This window comes from Oncorhynchus masou, chromosome 26 (assembly GCF_036934945.1).
Source record: "Oncorhynchus masou masou isolate Uvic2021 chromosome 26, UVic_Omas_1.1, whole genome shotgun sequence".
NCBI classification, from domain to species: Eukaryota; Metazoa; Chordata; class Actinopteri; order Salmoniformes; family Salmonidae; genus Oncorhynchus; species Oncorhynchus masou.
In genome coordinates, this window is record NC_088237.1 from 13,086,529 (window position 1) to 13,106,383 (window position 19,855).

The 19,855-nt window shown below is 44.7% G+C and overlaps 2 protein-coding genes across 8 annotated transcripts in view; both read right to left on the minus strand.

The window, feature by feature from the left end:
* LOC135514827 (pleckstrin homology domain-containing family A member 5-like) overlaps positions 1-19,855 on the minus strand; it is a 194,564-nt gene that overhangs the window by 22,128 nt on the left and 152,581 nt on the right. The gene's annotated exons all lie outside the window — the stretch shown is intronic.
* Positions 588-6,616, minus strand: LOC135514828 (toll-like receptor 13). Its single transcript, XM_064938471.1, has one exon. The coding sequence runs from the start codon at positions 6,114-6,116 to the stop codon at positions 3,291-3,293; it is 2,826 nt and encodes a 941-aa protein (XP_064794543.1). The 5' UTR covers positions 6,117-6,616; the 3' UTR covers positions 588-3,290.

The window sequence follows — 19,855 nt, forward strand, 5'->3', positions numbered from 1 at the left end:
TCTCACAGGAAATGGGCTGTAGGTAATACAAACCAGTCTTAACCATTTAACCGTCTCTTCTTGAAAAAAATATGTAACTTTAAATTCCAAGTACGAACTCCAATAATAACATCTAGCTGTTTTTTTTTTTACAACTAGATGTTATTTTGGGAAATTACAGAGCTCTCAGGAGGGTCACACTAGCAATGTCATATTAGAATAGTAATTTGCATATCATTTTTACAAGAATATTATATACATTAATTTAGATCTGCTTGAATTGCTTTTATACAGTAGATATGTTTATATGTTAATAAGGACAAATTTTAACAAATCATGGTAATTTTGTGTCCAAATCGGTGCATTTTTCGGTGCTGTATCGCACAACGTCCCCAAAATAGTTGTTACATTTCTAATGACGCAGGCTTTTCCTCCATGTTTCACACATGTTCAGGCTACCTTTTGAGATCATGTATGACAAAGTGTATTTGTTTTGTACTAGTATAGGCAAGTAGGAGAGTTGTTCAGATATCTTATTTTCAATACAGAACACACTTACATTGAACTTTTTAAAATTATTTATTTGGTATAAATATGGGTTACAGGAAAGCTCATCAGGCATCTGTAAATAGAGGAAGTTCTTGGAAATGATCTTAGCAATGAACATCACAGCTATAATGCTACACGCACATACCCATACACACAAACGCACACCACATGTGGAAAGGGAGGAGACAGAGCAATGTGTCCTCCCGCCACTAAGTCTTCTTGACCATTTTGGAGTGCCGCCATTTCCTATTGTCCTTGAATTTGGGATTTCACTTCAAGTATGTCACCATTATCTGCTACTGTAGTCTTCTCCAAAGCCCTGTAGCATATGCCTTTATGCAGGTTGACGTTTATAGGGATGAATCTTCTCCTGGAGGCCCAGCTGAGTGTTTTCCGTTAAATGGGCCAGCCGCAAAGTCAAAATTGGCTATATAGTAAAACGTGTTTGAAAACCAAAATTTGCTTTTAGTTTAAGGTTGGGCATAAAGTTAGCAGTGTGGTGAAGGTTAGGTTCAAAATCAGATTTTATGACTGAGGCTATGCCAGACAGTGACCACCAGTGTTGGGATTAGTTACTTGAAAAGGTAATATATTTCCCGCTAGTTACCACCAGAGTGTTGGGATTTGTTACTTGAAAAAGTACATATTAATCATTACATTTAAGTAACAAGTTATATTCCTATTTATGTTACTTTGCGTTACCTTCATGAAAAAAATCTGGCTCGCCGACAGACTCCACTCTGGGTCGATATCATACTGTACTCACTGACAGGAATCTGGTCGACTCTATAGGAATGTACAGTACGACGGATGTAAATTGTGTGGCGGAAAAAGTAGCAGAAATCCTGAGATTCGTCTGCCGCGCCCTCCCCTCTGTAAATCTACCCACCCACCTAGGCAGTGTCAACATTAACAGCTTTCCAGTCTTATCTCCCTGGCTTTCCCTGTGACAATGTCATGTGTGTGTCTCCCCCTTCTCTCTATGGAGTCCATAGTCACCTTGATAAAGAACGGGACCCCCTGGCCCGTCTGCAACTTTCACCCTGGACGACCACTAGGAAGACCTGGTGAGGGCTTAACTTGTGGCTAGAGAGATGTGACCAACTGGGTATGAACCCGAGTCTATTACTTGTGTTTGCCCACAGAGCTCAAGCCTCAAGGAGCTAACATAAATTATTCAGGTCTTAGCCAAGGTTACTCCCGGGGAAGACCTGACCTCTAGCTTGAGGGATGATGCTTCTCTGTGGCTTATACTGATAAGGCTGTACTATCCATCAGACACCATAATAATGGAGGCTCGACAGCCATAACAGGCCTATTCTGTGGCCTACCATAGCCGGTGCATTGCTGGTCTAGGCAAGCTGCTGAAAACTGGTCTGATAAGAGGACAGTTCTCTGTGGTCATTGAAAATATAGATAACTCCTTCTGCTTATGCTGAGGAAGGGGAATTGTTTTTTGAAGGCCCAACGCAGTCAAAAGCAAGTTTTTCCTGTGTTTTATATATATTTACACACAATGAGGTTGGAATAATGCTGTAAATTTGTGAAAGTGATGATAATGCCCTTTTAGTGTAAGAGCTGTTTGAAAAGATTGCTTGAAATTTCAACCTGTTTTGGTGGGATGGAGTTTTGCATGCCTGGCGACGTCACTAATTCTTGCTTGAGAAATTGCTATTTGCTAAAACACCATTTTTGTTTCTTTTTGACCATTTTAATTGAAAACAATCACGGTAAGGTACTTAAATGTGAACAGTTATCAATAATCAAATAAATCAATAAAACAAGGTTCCCGCCAAGTCACAAATATAGGGCAGAAATAACAATTGTCCAGAAAGGGAATCACCTCCCCACACCCATGAGTTAAGAATTGTTAAATGACATATGTAGCAGACCATATACAGGCAAAACATTTGTTAAACAACTAGCAACTAAATGTATGTGCAAACCTCTGATCTATGTTGAAATTAAAATAAATTGTTCATGGTAATTCATGCATTGTCATTCAAAGCAGCATACAGCAGATGGCCACATTGGTTTTTACCCTGATAAACAACACAAATAGTATAAAACCAGGGATGAGCCTTTTTCAGGTCCTCTAAGCAACAAAGACACAAACAAACATATGCGTTAGTGAGGTGTTGAATTTGGAGAGAAAAAAACAAAACATGCTTATTTCATTTAAGGAATCAGAATTGTCTAAACAAGCCTCAAATACCGATAGACGTTTTGTACCGAGGATTATTAAATCATTAAAAAAATTCCTCTCCAATTGGTAGCTATAGTCTTGTCCCAAAGCTGCAACTCCCCTACGAACTCAGGAGAGGCGAAGGTCGAGAGCCATCCGTCCTCTGAAACACGATCTTGCCAAGCCACACTGCTTTTTGATGCGGAGGAAGGAAACACAGTCTAGCTGGCGACCAAGATGCAGGTGCCTGCCCGCCCCAAGGAGTCAGCTTGCAGGCGCTCGGCCCACCACAAGGGGTCGCTAGAGCGAGATGGGACAAACCCTCCCCTAACCTGGACGACGCTGGGCCAATTGTGCGCCACCTCATGGGTCTCCCGGTCACAGGCTGTTACACAGCCTGGGATCGAACCCGGGTCTGTAGTGACGCCTCAAGCACTGCGATGCACGCCGTAGACCGCGGCGCCACTCAGGAGGCTCTTAGTACAGAGGACTTTTAACTGCAAATTCAATACCTCAACAAATCTGCTAACATTATTTGTCTCAGCATTAACACAAGGTTCTACATAAACCTCTGATCTCAGGCTTCAGTTGGAGGTTTCAGTTTAGCCCACAATCTGTCCCAGAATGCCTGGTGCTGATGGGGGTCCTGGGGCCAGTCCAGATAGGTCCTGGTCTTCACCAGGCGAGCCAGCCTGTGGTGGGCAGACAGCCGGCGAGGGGGGATCTTCTCCAGGAAGACCAGGAGGAGGATGTCCCTTTGTTCCACCTGCAGTCTGGAGGTGGCTAGCTTCATCTCCAGGGAGCACCAGTTACTGTGCAGGTAGTGGCGACTGACCAGGCAGAGTGTGCGACGGCTCCGGTAGAGGCTGTCTGTGATGTTCTCCACAATGTCCTTCCCCAGCTGGAAGTCCCTGCTGTGCAGACAGAGGCGTAGGAAAGGGGGACCCCTCTTCTCCAGGTTGGGTAGTAGCTCCTCCACCACCCAGCGCTCGTCCTTTCCGCTGTAGGAGACAAACGCATCGTAGTGGTAGCGCCTCCTGGTGTTTGATCGCAACGCCTCCGACAGCCAGCCAAGGGTGATGTAGTAGAGGGGGAGGAGGTAAGCACCGGCCAGATTATGGACCAGCACCACCAGCATGAAGAAGATGACACCCAGGCCAGTTGCAGCAAAGAGTACAAAGCCCACCTCTGCTGTGCAGTTGGCTTCTGTGTACTTGACAAAGTTAGGTGTGTCTAGTCCATTGTCTGACAAGCATATCAAGTCCTCTAAATTATACATAACTTCATGATTAAGCATGATCACTTCAACCGGCCTGTACCCCTTTGCCCATGCAATGAGCCAAGCATTGTCACAACTGCAAAAAATCTGTAATGTATCAAGTATCAAATACTTTAGGCTAGAGAGAGGTTCAGTAAAGCTGTAGATTACATGATAAACGTTCTCAATACGCAAATTTAAGGTTTTCAAGGATTTAAAGTCTTTAGTTAAACCCCCCTCCAAAGAGTCAATCCTGCAGTTTGAAAGTTTCAGAACCTCCAGTTTGGTCAGGTTGTGAAAAATGATGTCAGCAGAACGCTGTATTAAAAGATCCACCTGTACTAGAGTCAGTTTCCTCAGGTGAATGAGCTGATTCATTGATGTTAAGTCCACACTTTTAGCTGAAAGCTTTGATCTGTACACAAATGTCTCCACAGACCTGAAGTACTTTCCCATGAATTCAGATCCACAGAGGAATTCTTCAGCATCAGCATGAAGATGGGTTACAGACTGAAAGAAGGGTCTGTCACAGTCTTCAAATGACACTGTCTGGCCTTTGAGTTGGAGACTCAGGTTCTGTTTAGATGTGATGTTACTGCCAATAATCAACTGCATTGGCCTCATACCTGAACTAATGTGCAGATGAGTCAGGTGACTCAGAACGTCACCAAATGCAAGTGTCAGATTCAGCTTTATCACGGGTTCTCTTGGTGGATAGTTCAAGTACCCCAGAAACACTCGTCTTAGACACGTAAGTTGTGCGAAAGACATTGCCTCAATATTGTAGATCTGTGGATTTTCCCTGAGGTCTAACAATGTCAAACTATGTAAACCAATAAACGTGTTTGCATATAACTGGGTTATACTATTTTGCGTCATGTCTAAGGACTCCAGATTTGCCAATCCGAAGAAAGCAAAGTCTTCAATGTTTGAAATGAAACTACATGACAAATCTAGAGACCGCAGGTTCTCAAGACAGCTGAACCGTTTTGCAAAAAGCGTTTGTACATTGCTCGACATGAAAGTGAGTTCTGTTAACCATGTGATTGGTTGTTTTCGGAATGAGCAGAGGTCAAGACTGTTTTCTGTCTGGCCAGATACATATAACATTTTAAGGTTTTTGAGACCGGAAATAAAATTCAATTTCAAATGGGGAGAAGAATGGAAGGGTCCAGGTCCATCAAACCCCATATATTCCAGCCCAATGCACAATTCAACACTGGACATGGAGAGGCTGCTTGTATTGACATTGGCAAAATGTATTTCCTTGATTGAAAGCAAAAACACTACATTACAGATACTTTCAAAATCAATGCTATTCCCACCAGAGGAATGCAAGACCTGGATTTGCTTAATGCCAGACAGGGGAAGGTGCAGTAGGACATCCTGGTTTAGGCCCCCAGAAAAACGTGTCAGGTTCTGGAGACAGGCCAGTCCACCTTCCTCTATATGGTTTATTTGACCGAAATTTAAATTGACGCTTGTCAGATTGCTTTCGGTAGCTTTTAAGATGGAGCAGTTTGATTGGTTTAACGATTGTATATTTGGTGCATGTACATTTAACTTTGTAAGTGAAATTATATGAACTACTCTGCATAGTATTTCTGACAAATTCTCTACACAGGGTTCATTAATATAGACACTTTGTAATTGAGGTATGTAATGGAAAACATCTGGTGCCATTGCTGATAGCCTATAACCAAATATGGTCAACTTACTTAGCTTGACTAGATCTCTGAATGTGTTAGGCCCAATATGACAATCACAGCACCCAGTGACCAATCCATTAATGTGCATATGTTGCAGATTTTGAAGGCCCTGGCTATTCCCAGCTGGAAGGATTTGAGGAAAACAGCCTCCAATGTACAGATACTCCAAATACTGAAAACGAGCGAAAAAGCCCAGAGACATGGAACTATTTTCCCCACGTTTCATAGATATGCAGAGGGTATTGATATTAGAGGGAAGTTCAAGCAGATCCTCCTCGACGGCTGTGACATCTCGACAGGCAGCAGTATACTGTTCTGCCAAAGGACAGTAGTTCCAGGTGGGAAGGTATTCCCCACTGTTATAAACGTGGCATTTAGGATGCATCCATCCACTAACACTCTGAATCAACAGGAACAGGGAAAACATGGCTCTCATCTCTCCCAACAACAGTAAAATCTACTGAGATGATTGTTCGGATCCGGTTGAAATCTGTAGAAAGTTGGTTTGATACAGTAACATCCGTCGGAGTGCTGCAAACAGTATGGAGCCTTTCTTCTTCTTCTTTATTTATTTCAGATGTCTTTCTCCTTGGTGACTAACAGCTCCAGTTGAATGGTACTTAAAAGGTTACAAAGTCATTCTCTAATGGTTAGTTTGGTTCCAAAAGTAAATAAAGTATAACATGTCCCACAGTCAATGAAGAAATTAGTGGAGGGCTGCAGTGTGTTCTCTGTCACAGTTAACGTCTGTGAACATCTGAGGAGCAGCAGAACTGTATCCGTACAGTACAGTCATAGTGTCCTTTAAACAGCTTGTGAAAGTCTCTATTTTACAGCTCTCTTTCTGTTCCTCAAAAAAAGACAGACATTCTTTCTTTCAAAAAAAGATAATTGACATGAAGGATATGTTTGAACATGATAGATTTCAGAAGATCACTAAGATATCTGTAAGAGTTACAGAGGGTCAAAGATCATACTCCCAAGAGGTTAGCATGTCTTGGGGGTATGATCTTGGACCCTCTGTAACTTTCTCACTCATCATTATTCACATTTCATTCAGGATTATCTGTAATCCTGGTAAAATCCACATTAATGTAGAAGTGTTTAGAAACATATTACATTTGTATTTACAATAAAAGTGACTCCAAAATGACACAATACATTATTTTCCATTCATTTCTAACGGGCACAAAATAATCTGAAACAACCAAAACAAACTGCAAATGCATCCAACAAGTTTGTAGGGTCACAAGCTTGTAATCCTTGCATGCTAGAAACATGGGACCAAATACTACAACAAAATTGACTACTTTATTTCCAAGAATCTTCAGGGTTGTCAATAATTTCGACCACTAACCTTTTGAGAAGAAAAAAAAAACATTTGACTTGTTAAACAAAATCTCTTTCTCTGAAAATTTTTATTAGTATAAAATAATATAATTTCCCAGTTTTGTGAGCATTACAATATAGCTCAATATTTTATACAGTCATTGTTGCTAATCTTAATCCTTTGAACTCTCTTCTTGAAAAACATATTGTTGATAAAGTAAGCATTCCTATAACTCAAATAACAACTCCCAATAGTTATTTTTACAACTTTATGTATATTCTGGAAATTACGGAGTTCTACCAGACGGTTGAGAAGTCAAGAGGTTATTACTAGCAATGCCATAATAGAATGGTCATTTGCATAGCATTTTTAATCAACTAAACAATATTTCTAAAATTAATTTAGGTTTGCTTGGATGGCTTTTTATATGTAGGTTAAGCATTGTTAAATGAGGACTGATGTTATGGTAATTCTGTCAGTTCAAACATGAAAATTTAATTACATTGAAATGAATGCGTTTTCAGGTGGTTTATAGTGTACAATGTCCCTCAAAATGGTTCTTAAATTTCAAATGATCCAGGTTCTTCCACCATGTTTCCCACATATTCAGACTACATTTTGAGAAAATTAAGTGCAGTTTTCAATTACTATTATATAGATAATTGTATAGGCAACCTTAAGTCTGAATATTGATTAATTGACCCCATGGGTCATGAAATGTGGTTTAACACCAATTTATGCTGCCTAATATAATGAGTTGACAACAATTTAATTATATTTTTCACCAAGTATTTTTAATTAAAAAAATATTAATCCTTCATATCAACTGCTTGGTTGAGCACATTTAAGAATTCTTGCTTTATAGCCTTTTACATTTTAACTATTTATTTTCATATTCCTACTCTTCAATGTCTAACAGGAATGGTGCAACTGAATTCCTGTCTTTTATCCCATATCTTTGGTGACTGATTGAGTTCTCTTACAGCCCTCTCGGTGGGCAAAGTGCCAAAACACTAAACTGCAGCAACCCAAAAGGATACAAATTATGTACATTTTTGCAAGAGGGAGTTGACCAATCAATAGGTATGTGCAGCTTTCCAGAAGGACAACCATCTCTGCAGCACTCCACCAAAATCAGACCTTTATGGTAGTGGCCAGATGGAAGCCCCTCAGTAAATTCAATTACCGCCCGCTTGGAGTTTGCCAAAAGGCACCTAAAGGACTCTCGGACCATGAGAAACAAGATTCTCTGGTCTGATGAAACCAAGATTGAACTCTTTGGCCTGAATGCCAAGCGTCATGTGTGTAGGAAACTACGGCGAAGCATGGTGGTGGCAGCGTCATGCTGGGGGGATGTTTTTCAGCAGCAGCGACTGGGAGACTAGAGGCAAAGATGAACAGAGCAAAGTACAGAAAGATCCTTGATGAAAACCTGCTCCAGAGCGCTCAGGACCTCAGACTGGGGTGAAGGTTCACCTTCCAACAGGACGACGACCCTAGCACATGGCCAAGACCACAGAGGAGTGGCTTTGACAAGTCTCTGATTGTCCTTGAGTGGCCCAGCCAGAGCCTGGACTTGAACCCGATCTAACATCTCCGGAGAGACCTGAAAATAGCTGTGCAGCAACGCTCCCCATCCAACCTGACAGAGCTTGAGAGTATCTGTAGAGAGGAATGGGAGAAACTACCCAAATACAGGTGTGCCAAGCTTGTAGCTTCAAACCCAAGAAGACCCAAGGCTGTAATCGCTGCCAAAGGTTCTTCAACAAAGTGTTGAGTAAATGGTCTGAATACTTATGTAAATGTGATATTTCAGTTTCTTATTTTTAACACATTTGCTTTGTCATTATGGGGTATTGTGTGTATTGTGTGTAGATTGATGAGGGAAACAAAATTTCGTTAATTTTAGAATAAGGCTGTAACGCAACAAAATGTGGAAAAAGTCAAGGGGTCTGAATACTTTCCGAATGCAATTGTAGATACATGGACTGACACGATGCAGAAATGATGCATTTAGTTTGAACCTTTCATTTTTGATTAGAGAACGAATCGATGTGATTCGATATGTTTTGCTGCACTAACATTTGCTGCATAAATATTTTCCATTCCAAATTAAAACCTGCTGTTGATGGAGCTCATGAGCTGGGCCTCTCTGAGCTGGATCTGTATGAGCTGACGTGTGTGTGTGTGTGTGTGTGTGTGTGTGTGTGTGTGTGTGTGTGTGTGTGTGTGTGTGTGTGTGTGTGTGTGTGTGTGTGTCCACAATAGCATCAGTTTCTCTTCTCCTTTCTTTACAGCCATGAAGTGCACCTCGCAAAAGTGATTGCTGTCCTCGTTATGAAATTATCAACTTTACCCTGTATATCTAAAAATGACAATATACACTGATTGTTTAAAAAACCATTGCCGATAGAGAACCTGAACAATCAAAATAAAATCTGTTGTCAGCCCCATTCAGCAGGTACAGCCAGATGAGAGTTGTGTTTCCGGTTTACTTTCATACAATTTCAAACGCCAAATAAATAACAATAAACTAGCAAATTACATAGGTTGTCACTCAACTAATAAAGCCTAAGATCACACAAGCCATTTTAGCATTTGCAAGCTGAAGGTGGCGCACAGATGTGCAAGGTCAGGAACAGGCTGCCTACCTCTCATTGGTCAGCGCGCGAAGTTGGGCACCGTGCGCAGTTTGACCAGGCTACTGATTTTGCCTGGGGGTTGTTTGGTTTGCAAATGACTTGTAGATCAATGACAGTCAACACAGTTACATGTGGTTCCACACTGTTGTCACCAAATATGAGGTATTTTCGGAAGGCAGAAATAATGTAATATGAGCATCAATAAATTGTTAACCGGCAATTCTTAGCATTTCAGTAGATTTTTGGACCAAAATTTACATTTAGCAGACACTCTTATCCAAAGTGTCTTACAGGACCTATTAGTGTTAAGTTCTCTGCTCAAGGGCACATCGACTGATTTTTCAACTTGTCGCCTCAGGGAATCGAACCAGCGATCTTTCGGTTACTGGCCCAATGCACTTAGCCGCTAGGCTACCTGCTGCCACTAATTACCTGTGTGTTTATCTAATTAAGGCATTATGCTAATAAGTCCCAGCTTTTGCCTTACCTTTCCTTTATAGACCTGGGAGACACAATTAATGGCTGGGTCATTAACATATCACAGACACACTCAGGTCTTTATCAGGAGAGGAGAGCCATGGATAGGTCATGACCTCATTACAGTAAGAGGTGATTGACTACTAGTGTTAATATGAGTCAGTGACACAAAGACACCAATGGCCTTTATGAAGTCTCAAAATCATGTCCAGAAACTAAAATAAATAAAAGCATATCCCCTTGAGGATGAGACAGAGCATCTGACAGTATTGTAAGCCTACAACAACTGCATGGTAAGAGTCCATTTGGCATTACAACAGTAAGCTAAAAGGGACAGGGGACATTAAAAGAACAGGGGGCTCAATTGAACCAGTCCATTGTTTGTGCTGTTTAGCATCAGTTCCTCTGAGTCCTTCCTCTTTTCAGAGGCTTAATTGCCGTAAACAAATGCAGTTTAATGGATGGTAGAGAGGGAAAATGGAAAGTAGGGCGCTGGCCCTAATCTGTATTCTCGCTGGCTCTGAGACTAGGCTATAGCAGAGGCTGCAGGCTGAATGTCTTGGCTCCTAATATGGGCTTAGTACAGTAAATTCATAGCCAGAGAGTAGGGACAGAGAGCTCAGTGGTAAAGAAGACATAACCTCAAACACAGCCAATAGCCAATGTCATACAAGCACAGGGGAATAAAGTATGCATTTATAACTTATGTTCTACAAACACAGGCACATACGGTCTTCTGTAGAGTCCAGTGAGCTATAGCAACAGGGCTCCCGAGTGTCGCAGCAGTCTAAGGCACTGCATCTCAGTGCGAGAGGCGTCACTACAGTCCCTGGTTCGAAACTAGGCTGTATCACATCTGGCCGGGATTGGGAGTCCTATAGGGTGGTGCACAATTGTCCCAGCGTCGTCCGGGTTTTGGCCTGGGTTAGGCCGTCATTGTAAATAAGAATTTGTTCCTTATCTGACTTGCATAGTTAAATAAAGGATAAATAAATAGCCAATACCTTTACTGGACATCTTTAAATACATAATAATAAAGTCCTGTACTCGGTGCAATGCATATGGATTTTATTGATCTATATTTCACTGATCTATATTTCACAGTGCAACAGTTCTAATATCTCACCTTGCTGCCCACAGTTCAAATAGAAGCTTGGGACCAGAGCATTTGCTTTGCACTGCTATGTACACACTATCTCCGTCAAAGGGAATTGGAAACGTGAGAACACCAGATTGTTGGAATAACACAGAGAGGGAATCAGTATTTACATGTAACAAATGGCACCCTATTCCCTATGTAGAGCACTACTTTTGACCAGATACCTATTGGTCCTGGTCAAAAGGAGGGCACTACATAGGGAATAGGGTGCCATTTGAGACGCTCCCCAAACACATGTCATCAGGAAGTTTCCCTCCTATTCCCTGGGCTGTTATAGAGGACTGATGATGATGCAGTAGGAGCATTGAGCGGTGCTCTACTGGTAACAGGGGCACAGGTCCATAACTTATTCATCTAAAGGAATGGGCGGAGGAGAGTAAAGAGACAGGGAGAAAACATTCCCTCGCTCCTGTTCTCAAACAAGCCCAGCAAAATGGGTGCATGATCCCTGACGACATGCAGCAGTGACATGAAAAGCTTTTAGCTCTCGCGGCCAAGGATGCTAGAGTACTGTACAGAGACAGTGAAAGAGAGAGAGAGACAGTGAAAGAGAAAGAGAGAGAGGGGTATGGTCAAGATAAAGAGGTCTGGGAGATATAGCCACGGGAGAAGAGGAAGTGGTTGTTTTTTTTACTTCTCTGTCTCTGTCCTCCCGGTGCTGTTAGAGACAACCTAACCTCTAGATGCCTGGCTGACTCACTGACAGAGTGCACTGCAGACACACAGAGGTGGTTTTTGCTTGTTAGATATTACTGCATACTCTGAACTAGATGCACAAGCATTTCGCTACACTCGCATTAACATCTGCTAATCATGTGTATGTGAACAATAAAATGTGATTTATTTTATTTCTGTTATTTTACCAGGTAAGTTGATTGAGAACATGTTCTCATTTACAGCAGCGACCTGGGGAATAGTTACAGGGGAGAGGAGGGGGATGAATGAGCAAATTGTAAACTGGGGATTATTAGGTGACCGTGATGGTTTGAGGGACAGATTGGGAATTTAGCCAGGACACCGGTGTTAACACCCCTACTCTTACGATACGTGCCTTGAGATCTTTAATGACCTCAAAGAGTCAGGACACCCGTTTAACGTCCCATCCGAAAGACGGCACCCTAAACAGGGCAGTGTCAGGGCACTGGGATATTTTTTTTAGACCAGACGAAAGAGTGCATCCTACTGGCCCTCCAACACCCCTTCCAACAGCATCTGGTCTCCCATCCAGGGACTGACCAGGAACAACAATGCTTAGATTCAGAAGCAAGCCAGCAGTGGTATGCAGGGTGGTATGCTGCTGGCTATTTGAGGTGGTTTTTGCTTTGACAATGAGTTTGCACTATCTGAGAGAACAGTAACAGATTTCAGAGAGGCATGGGTACGTACTAGAGGTCGACCGGTTAATCGGAATGGCCGATTTCAAGTTTACATAAAAATCGGTAATCTGCATTTTTGGACACCGATTGTGGAAATTTTTTTATACCTTGATTTAACTAGGCAAGTCAGTTAAGAACACGGCCTAGAAACGGTGGATTAACTGCCTTGTTCAGGGGCAGAACGACAGATTTTTACCTTGTCAGCTCGGGGATTCGATCTTGCAACCTTCCGGTTACGAGTCCAACGCTCTAACCACCTGCCTTACATTGCACTCCACGAGGAGCCTGCATGGCAGGCTGACTACCTGTTACGCGGAGGCAGCAAGAAGCCAAGGTAAGTTGCTAGCTAGCATTAAACGGATCTTATAAAAAAACAATCAATCAATCTTAACATAATCACTAGTTAACTACATGGGTTGATGATATTACGAGTTTATGCCATCCGTTAGATAAAATACGGAACGGTTCCATATTTCACTGAAAGAATAAACATTTTGTTTTCGAAATGATAGTTTCCGGATTCGACCATATTAATGACCAAAGGCTCGTATTTCTGTGTGTTATTATGTTATAATTAAGTCTATGATTTGATATTTGATAGAGCAGTCTGACTGAGCCGTGGTAGGCAGCAGCAGGCTCGTAAGCATTCATTCAAACAGCACTTTCGTGCGTTTGTCAGCAGCTCTTCGCTGTGCTTCAAGCATTGAGCTGTTTATGACTTCAAGCCTATCAACTCCCGAGATTAGGCTGGTGTAACCGATGTGAAATGGCTAGCTAGATAGCGGGGTGCGCGCTAATAGCGTTTCAATCGGTGACGTCACTCGCTCTGAGACCTTGATCCCCTTGCTCTGCAAGGGCCGTGGCTTTTGTGGAGCGATGGGTAATGCTGCTTCGAGTGTGGCTGTTGTCGATGTGTTCCTGGTTCGAGCCCAGGTAGGGGTGAGGAAAGGGACAGAAGCTATACTGTTACACTGGCAATACTAAAGTGCCTATAAGAACATCTAATAGTCAAAGGTATATGACATTTTTTTATTTCACATTTATTTAACCAGGCAGGCAAGTTGAGAACAAGTTCTCATTCACAACTGTGACCTGGCCAAGATAAAGCAAAGCAGTTCAACACATACAACAACACAGAGTTACACATGGAGTAAAACAAGCATACAGTCAATAATACAGTAGAAAAATAAGTATATATACAATGTGAGCAAATGAGGTGAGATAAGGGAGGTAAAGGCAAAAAAAGTCCATGGTCGCGAATTAAATACAATAAAGCAAGTAAAACACTGGAATGATATATTTGCAGTGGAAGAATGTGCAAAGTAGAGATAGAAATAATGGGGTGCAAAGGAGCAAAATAAATAAATAAATACAGTAGAGGGAGAGGTAGTTGTTTGGGCTAAATTATAGATGGGCTATGTACAGGTGCAGTAATCTGTGAGCTGCTCTGACAGCTGGTGCTTAAAGCTAGTGAGGGAGATAAGTGTTTCCAGTTTCAGAGATGTTTGTAGTTCATTCCAGTCATTGGCAGCAGAGAACTGGAAGGAGAGGAAGATTTGGTTTTGGGGGTGACCAGGGAGATATACCTGCTGGAGCGCATGCTACAGGTGGGTGCTGCTATCGTCACCAGCGAGCTGAGATAAGGGGGGTCTTTACCTAGCAGGGTCTGTAGATGACCTGGAGCCAGTGGGTTTGGCGACGAGTATGAAGCGAGGGCCAGCCAACGAGAGCATACAGGTCGCAGTGGTGGGTAGTATATGGGGCTTTGGTGACAAAACGGATGGCACTGTGATAGACTGCATCCAATTTATTGAGTAGGGTATTGGAGGCTATTTTGTAAATGGCATCACCGAAGTCGAGGATCGGTAGGATGGTCAGTTTTACAAGGGTATGTTTGGCAGCATGAGTGAAGGATGCTTTGTTGCGAAATAGGAAGCCAATTCTAGATTTAACTTTGGATTGGAGATGTTTGATGTGAGTCTGGAAGAAGACTATACAGTCTAACCAGACACCTAGGTATATGTAGTTGTCCACATATTCTAAGTCGGAACCGTCCAGAGTGGTGATGTTGGACGGACGGGCAGGTGTGGGCAGCGATCGGTTGAAGAGCATGCATTTAGTTTTACTTGTATTTAAGACCAATTGGAGGCCACGGAAGGAGAGTTGTATGGCATTGAAGCTCGTCTGGAGGGTTGTTAACACAGTGTCCAAAGAAGTGTCATGTCTTGTTATGTCTGTTCCTGTCCTTTCTCTTCACTCTGTCTCTCTCTGCTGGTCTTTTTAGGTTACCTTCTCTGTCTCTCATTCTTCAGCTGTTCTACATCTCCTCTAACTAGCTCATTCACTCTTTCACACCTGTTCTCTCTTCCCCTCTGATTAGGTCTCTATTTCTCTCTCTGTTCCTGCTACTTTCAGTGTCTGATTCTTGTTTGTGTTTTTTGATGCCAGAAGCAAGCTGTCGTCCCGTTTACTTCCACCTTGTCCTATCCTGTCGGAGTCTGCCTGGCAGGTGCATCCTGCATTATACTACGTTCTTTTGTTCCATTGACTACGTTGGAAGAGGATTTATGCCATTCCTGTTTTTTCATTAAAGAACTCTGTTTTCTGTTAAAACCGCTTTTGGGTCTTCACTCAAGTACATAACAAGAAGGGCCAGAAGTATACAAAATGGTGTCGTCTGCGTAGAGGTGGATCAGAGACTCACCAGCAGCAAGAGCGACATCATTGATGTATACAGAAAAGAGAGTCAGTCCAAGAATTGAACCCTGTGGCACCCCGATATAGACTGCCAGAGGCCCGGACAACAGGCCCTCCGATTTGACACACTGAGCTAGAGGCTATCGAGTCTGCCGATGAAGATGTGGTGATTGACAGAGTCGAAAGCCTTCGCCAGGTCAATGAATACGGCTGCACAGTATTTTGTCTTATCGACGGTGGTTAAGATGTCGTTTGGGACCTTGAGCGTGGCTGAGGTGCACCCATGACCAGCTCTGAAACCAGACTCCATAGCGGAGAAGGTATGGTGGGATTCGAAATGGTCAGTAATCTGTTTGTTGACTTGGCTTTCGAAGACCTTAGAAAGGCCGGGTAGGATAGATCTAGATCTGTAGCAGTTTGGGTCAAGAGTGTCCCCCCCTTTGAAGAAGTGGATGACCGCAGCTGCTTTCCAATCTTTGGGAATCTCAGACGACACAAAAGAGAGGTTGAACAGGCTAGTAATAGGGGTTGCAACAATTTCGGCAGATACTTTTAGAAAGAAAGGGTCCAGATTGTCTAGCCCGGCTGATTTGTAGGGGTCCAGGTTTTGCAGGTCTTTCATAACATAGCTGACTGGATTTGGGAGAAGGAGAAATGGGGAAGGCTTGGGAGAGTTGCTGTGGGGGGAGCAGCTCTGTTTTCTGTTAAAACCGCTTTTGGGTCTTCACTCAAGTACATAACAGAAGAATCAGACCAAGAATGGACCCAGCGGCTCCGGACCCTTTTCACTCCGCCGTCGAGATCCAGGGAGCGATGCTAGGCAGACACGAGGAGGAGTTGTCTGCTGCTCGACATGCCGTTGAGACCCTGGCCGTCCAAGTCTCCGACCTCACAAGACAGGTTCACCAACTCCACCTCGATCCACCGCCCACTTCCAGGGTTTCCGAGTCTCCAGAGCCCAGGATCAACAACCCGCCGTGTTACTCTGGGGAGCCCACTGAGTGCCGCTCATTCCTCACTCAGTGTGATGTGGTGTTCTCTCTCCAGCCCAACACTTACTCCAGGAGCGCAGCCCGCATCGCCTACGTCATTTCTCTCCTTACCGGACGGGCGCGTGAGTGGGGCACGGCAATCTGGGAGGCGAAGGCTGAGTGTATTAACCAGTATCAGGACTTTAAGGAGGAGATGATACGGGTTTTTGACCGTTCTGTTTTTGGCGAGGAGGCTTCCAGGGCCCTGTCTTCCCTATGTCAGGGGAATAGATCCATAACAGATTATTCTATTGAGTTTCGCACTCTCGCTGCCTCTAGTGACTGGAACGAGCCGGCTTTGCTCGCTCGTTTTCTGGAGGGTCTCCTCGTCGAGGTTAAGGATGAGATCCTCTCCCGGGAGGTTCCTTCCTGTCTGGACTCCTTAATAGCTCTCGCTATTCGCATAGAGCGACGGTTTGATCTTCGTCGCCGAGCTCGTGGAAAGGAGCTCGCGTTCTCCGTTGCTCCCCTCTCCACATCACTGCCACCTGCCGCATCACTGCCACCCTCCTCCGCCGGCTCGGATGCTGAGCCTATGCAGCTGGGGGTATCCGCATCTCGGCCAAGGAGAAGGAACGGAGAATCACCAATCGCCTCTGTCTCTACTGCGGCTCCGCTGGTCATTTTGTCACCTCATGTCCAGTAAAAGCCAGAGCTCATCAGTAAAGGGAGGGCTACTGGTGAGCGCAACTACTCAGGCCTCTCCTTCTGGATCACGCACTACCTTTCCGGTCCATCTCCGCTGGCCCGGTTCATCTGCTTCCTGCAGTGCCTTGATAGACTCTGGGGCGGAGGGCTGTTTTATGGACGAGACCTGGGCTCGGGAACATGACATTCCTCTCAGACAGTTAGGGGAGCCCACGGCCTTGTTCGCTTTAGATGGTAGTTCTCTCCCCAAGATTCAGCGTGAGACGCTGCCTTTAACCCTCACTGTCTCTGGTAATCATAGCGAAACCATTTCTTTTTTAATTTTTCGTTCACCTTTTACACCTGTTGTTTTGGGTCATCCCTGGCTAGTGCGCCATAACCCTTCTATTAATTGGTCTAGTAATTCTATCCTATCCTGGAATGTTTCTTGTCATGTGACCTGTTTAATGTCTGCTATCCCTCCTGTTTCCTCTGTCTCTACTTCACAGGAGGAGCCTGGCGATTTGAAAGGGGTGCCGGAGGAGTATCACGATCTGCGCACGGTGTTCAGTCGTTCCAAGGCCACTTCTCTCCCTCCACACCGGTCGTATGACTGTAGTATTGATCTCCTTCCGGGAACTACTCCCCCCCGGGGTAGATTATACTCTCTGTCGGCTCCCGAACGTAAGGCTCTCGAGGATTATTTGTCGGTTTCGCTCAACGCCGGTACCATAGTCTCCTCCTCCTCTCCCGCCGGAGCGGGGTTTTTTTTTGTTCAGAAGAAGGACGGGTCCCTGCGCCCATGCGTGGATTATCGAGGCTGAATGACATAACAGTTAAGAATCGTTATCCGCTTCCTCTTATGTCTTCAGCCTTCGAGATCCTGCAGGGAGCCAGGTTTTTCACCAAATTGGACCTTCGTAACGCCTACCATCTCGTGCGCATCAGGGAGGGGGACGAGTGGAAGACGGCGTTTAACACTCCGTTAGGGCACTTTGAATACCGGGTTCTTCCTTTCGGCCTCGTTAACGCTCCAGCTGTCTTTCAGGCACTAGTTAACGACGTCCTGAGAGACATGCTGAACATTTTGTTTTCGTTTACATGGACGATATCCTGATTTTTCTCCGTCTCTCTCGATTCATGTTCAGCACGTGCGACGCGTCCTCCAGCGCCTTTTGGAGAACTGTCTTTATGTGAAGGCTGAGAAGTGCATTTTTCATGCCGCCTCTGTCCCTTTTCTCGGTTCCGTTATTTCCGCTGAGGGCATTAAGATGGATCCCGCTAAGGTCCAGGCTGTCATTGATTGGCCCGTTCCTAAGTCACGCGTCGAGCTGCAGCGCTTTCTGGGCTTCGCTAATTTCTATCGTCGTTTCATCCGTAATTTCGGTCAGGTGGCAGCTCCCCTCACAGCCCTTACTTCTGTTAAGACGTGCTTTAAGTGGTCCGTTTCCGCCCAGGGAGCTTTTGATCTTCTTAAGAATCGTTTTACATCCGCTCCTATTCTTGTTACACCTGACATCTCTAGACAGTTTGTTGTTGAGGTTGACGCGTCAGAGGTGGGCGTGGGAGCCATTCTTTCTCAGCGCTCTCTCTCTGACGGCAAGGTCCATCCTTGCGCGTTTTTCTCTCATTGCTTATCGCCGTCAGAACGTAACTATGATGTTGGTAATCGCGAACTGCTCGCCATCCGCTTAGCCCTAGGCGAATGGCGACAGTGGTTGGAGGGGGCGACCGTTCCTTTTGTCGTTTGGACTGACCATAGGAACCTTGAGTACATCCGTTCAGCCAAACGACTTAATGCGCGTCAGGCTCGTTGGGCTCTGTTTTTCGCTCGTTTCGAGTTTGTTATTTCTTATCGTCCGGGCTCAAAAAACACCAAGCCTGATGCTTTATCTCGTCTCTTCAGTTCTTCTGAGGTCTCCACCGACCCCGAGGGGATTCTCCCTGACGGGCGTGTTGTCGGGTTGACTGTCTGGGGAATTGAGAGGCAGGTAAAGCAAGCACTCGCTCACACTCCGTCGCCGCGAGCTTGTCCTAGGAACCTTCTGTTCGTTCCCGTTCCTACTCGTCCGGCCGTTCTTCAGTGGGCCCACTCTGCCAAGTTAGCCGGCCACCCCGGCGTTCGGGGTACGCCGCTTCCATTCGCCAGCGTTTCTGGTGGCCCACTCGGGAACGTGACGCGCGTCGATTTGTCGCCGCTTGTTCGGTCTGCGCGCAGACTAAATCTGGGAACTCTCCTCCTGCCGGCCGTCTCAGACCGCTTCCCATTCCCTCTCGACCGTGGTCTCACATCGCTTTAGATTTTATCACCGGACTGCCTTCATCAGCGGGGAAGACAGTTATTCTTACGGTTGTCGATAGATTCTCTAAGGCGGCTCATTTCATTCCTCTCGATAAGCTCCCTTCTGCTAAGGAGACGGCTCAGATCATTATCGAGAATGTTTTCCGAATTCATGGCCTTCCGTCTGACGTCGTTTCCGACAGAGGCCCGCAGTTCACGTCTCAATTTTGGAGGGAGTTTTGCCGTTTGATTGGGGCTTCCGTCAGTCTCTCGTCCGGCTTTCATCCCCAGTCTAACGGTCAAGCCGAACGGGCCAATCAGACTGTTGGTCGCATTTTACGCAGTCTTTCTTTTCGTAACCCTGCGTCTTGGTCAGAACAGCTCCCCTGGGCAGAGTACGCCCACAACTCGCTTCCCTCGTCTGCTACCGGTCTATCCCCTTTTCAGTGTAGCCTCGGGTACCAGCCTCCGCTGTTCTCATCTCAGCTCGCCGAGTCCTGCGTCCCCTCCGCTCAGGCTTTTGTCCAGCGTTGCGAGCGCACCTGGAAGGGGGTC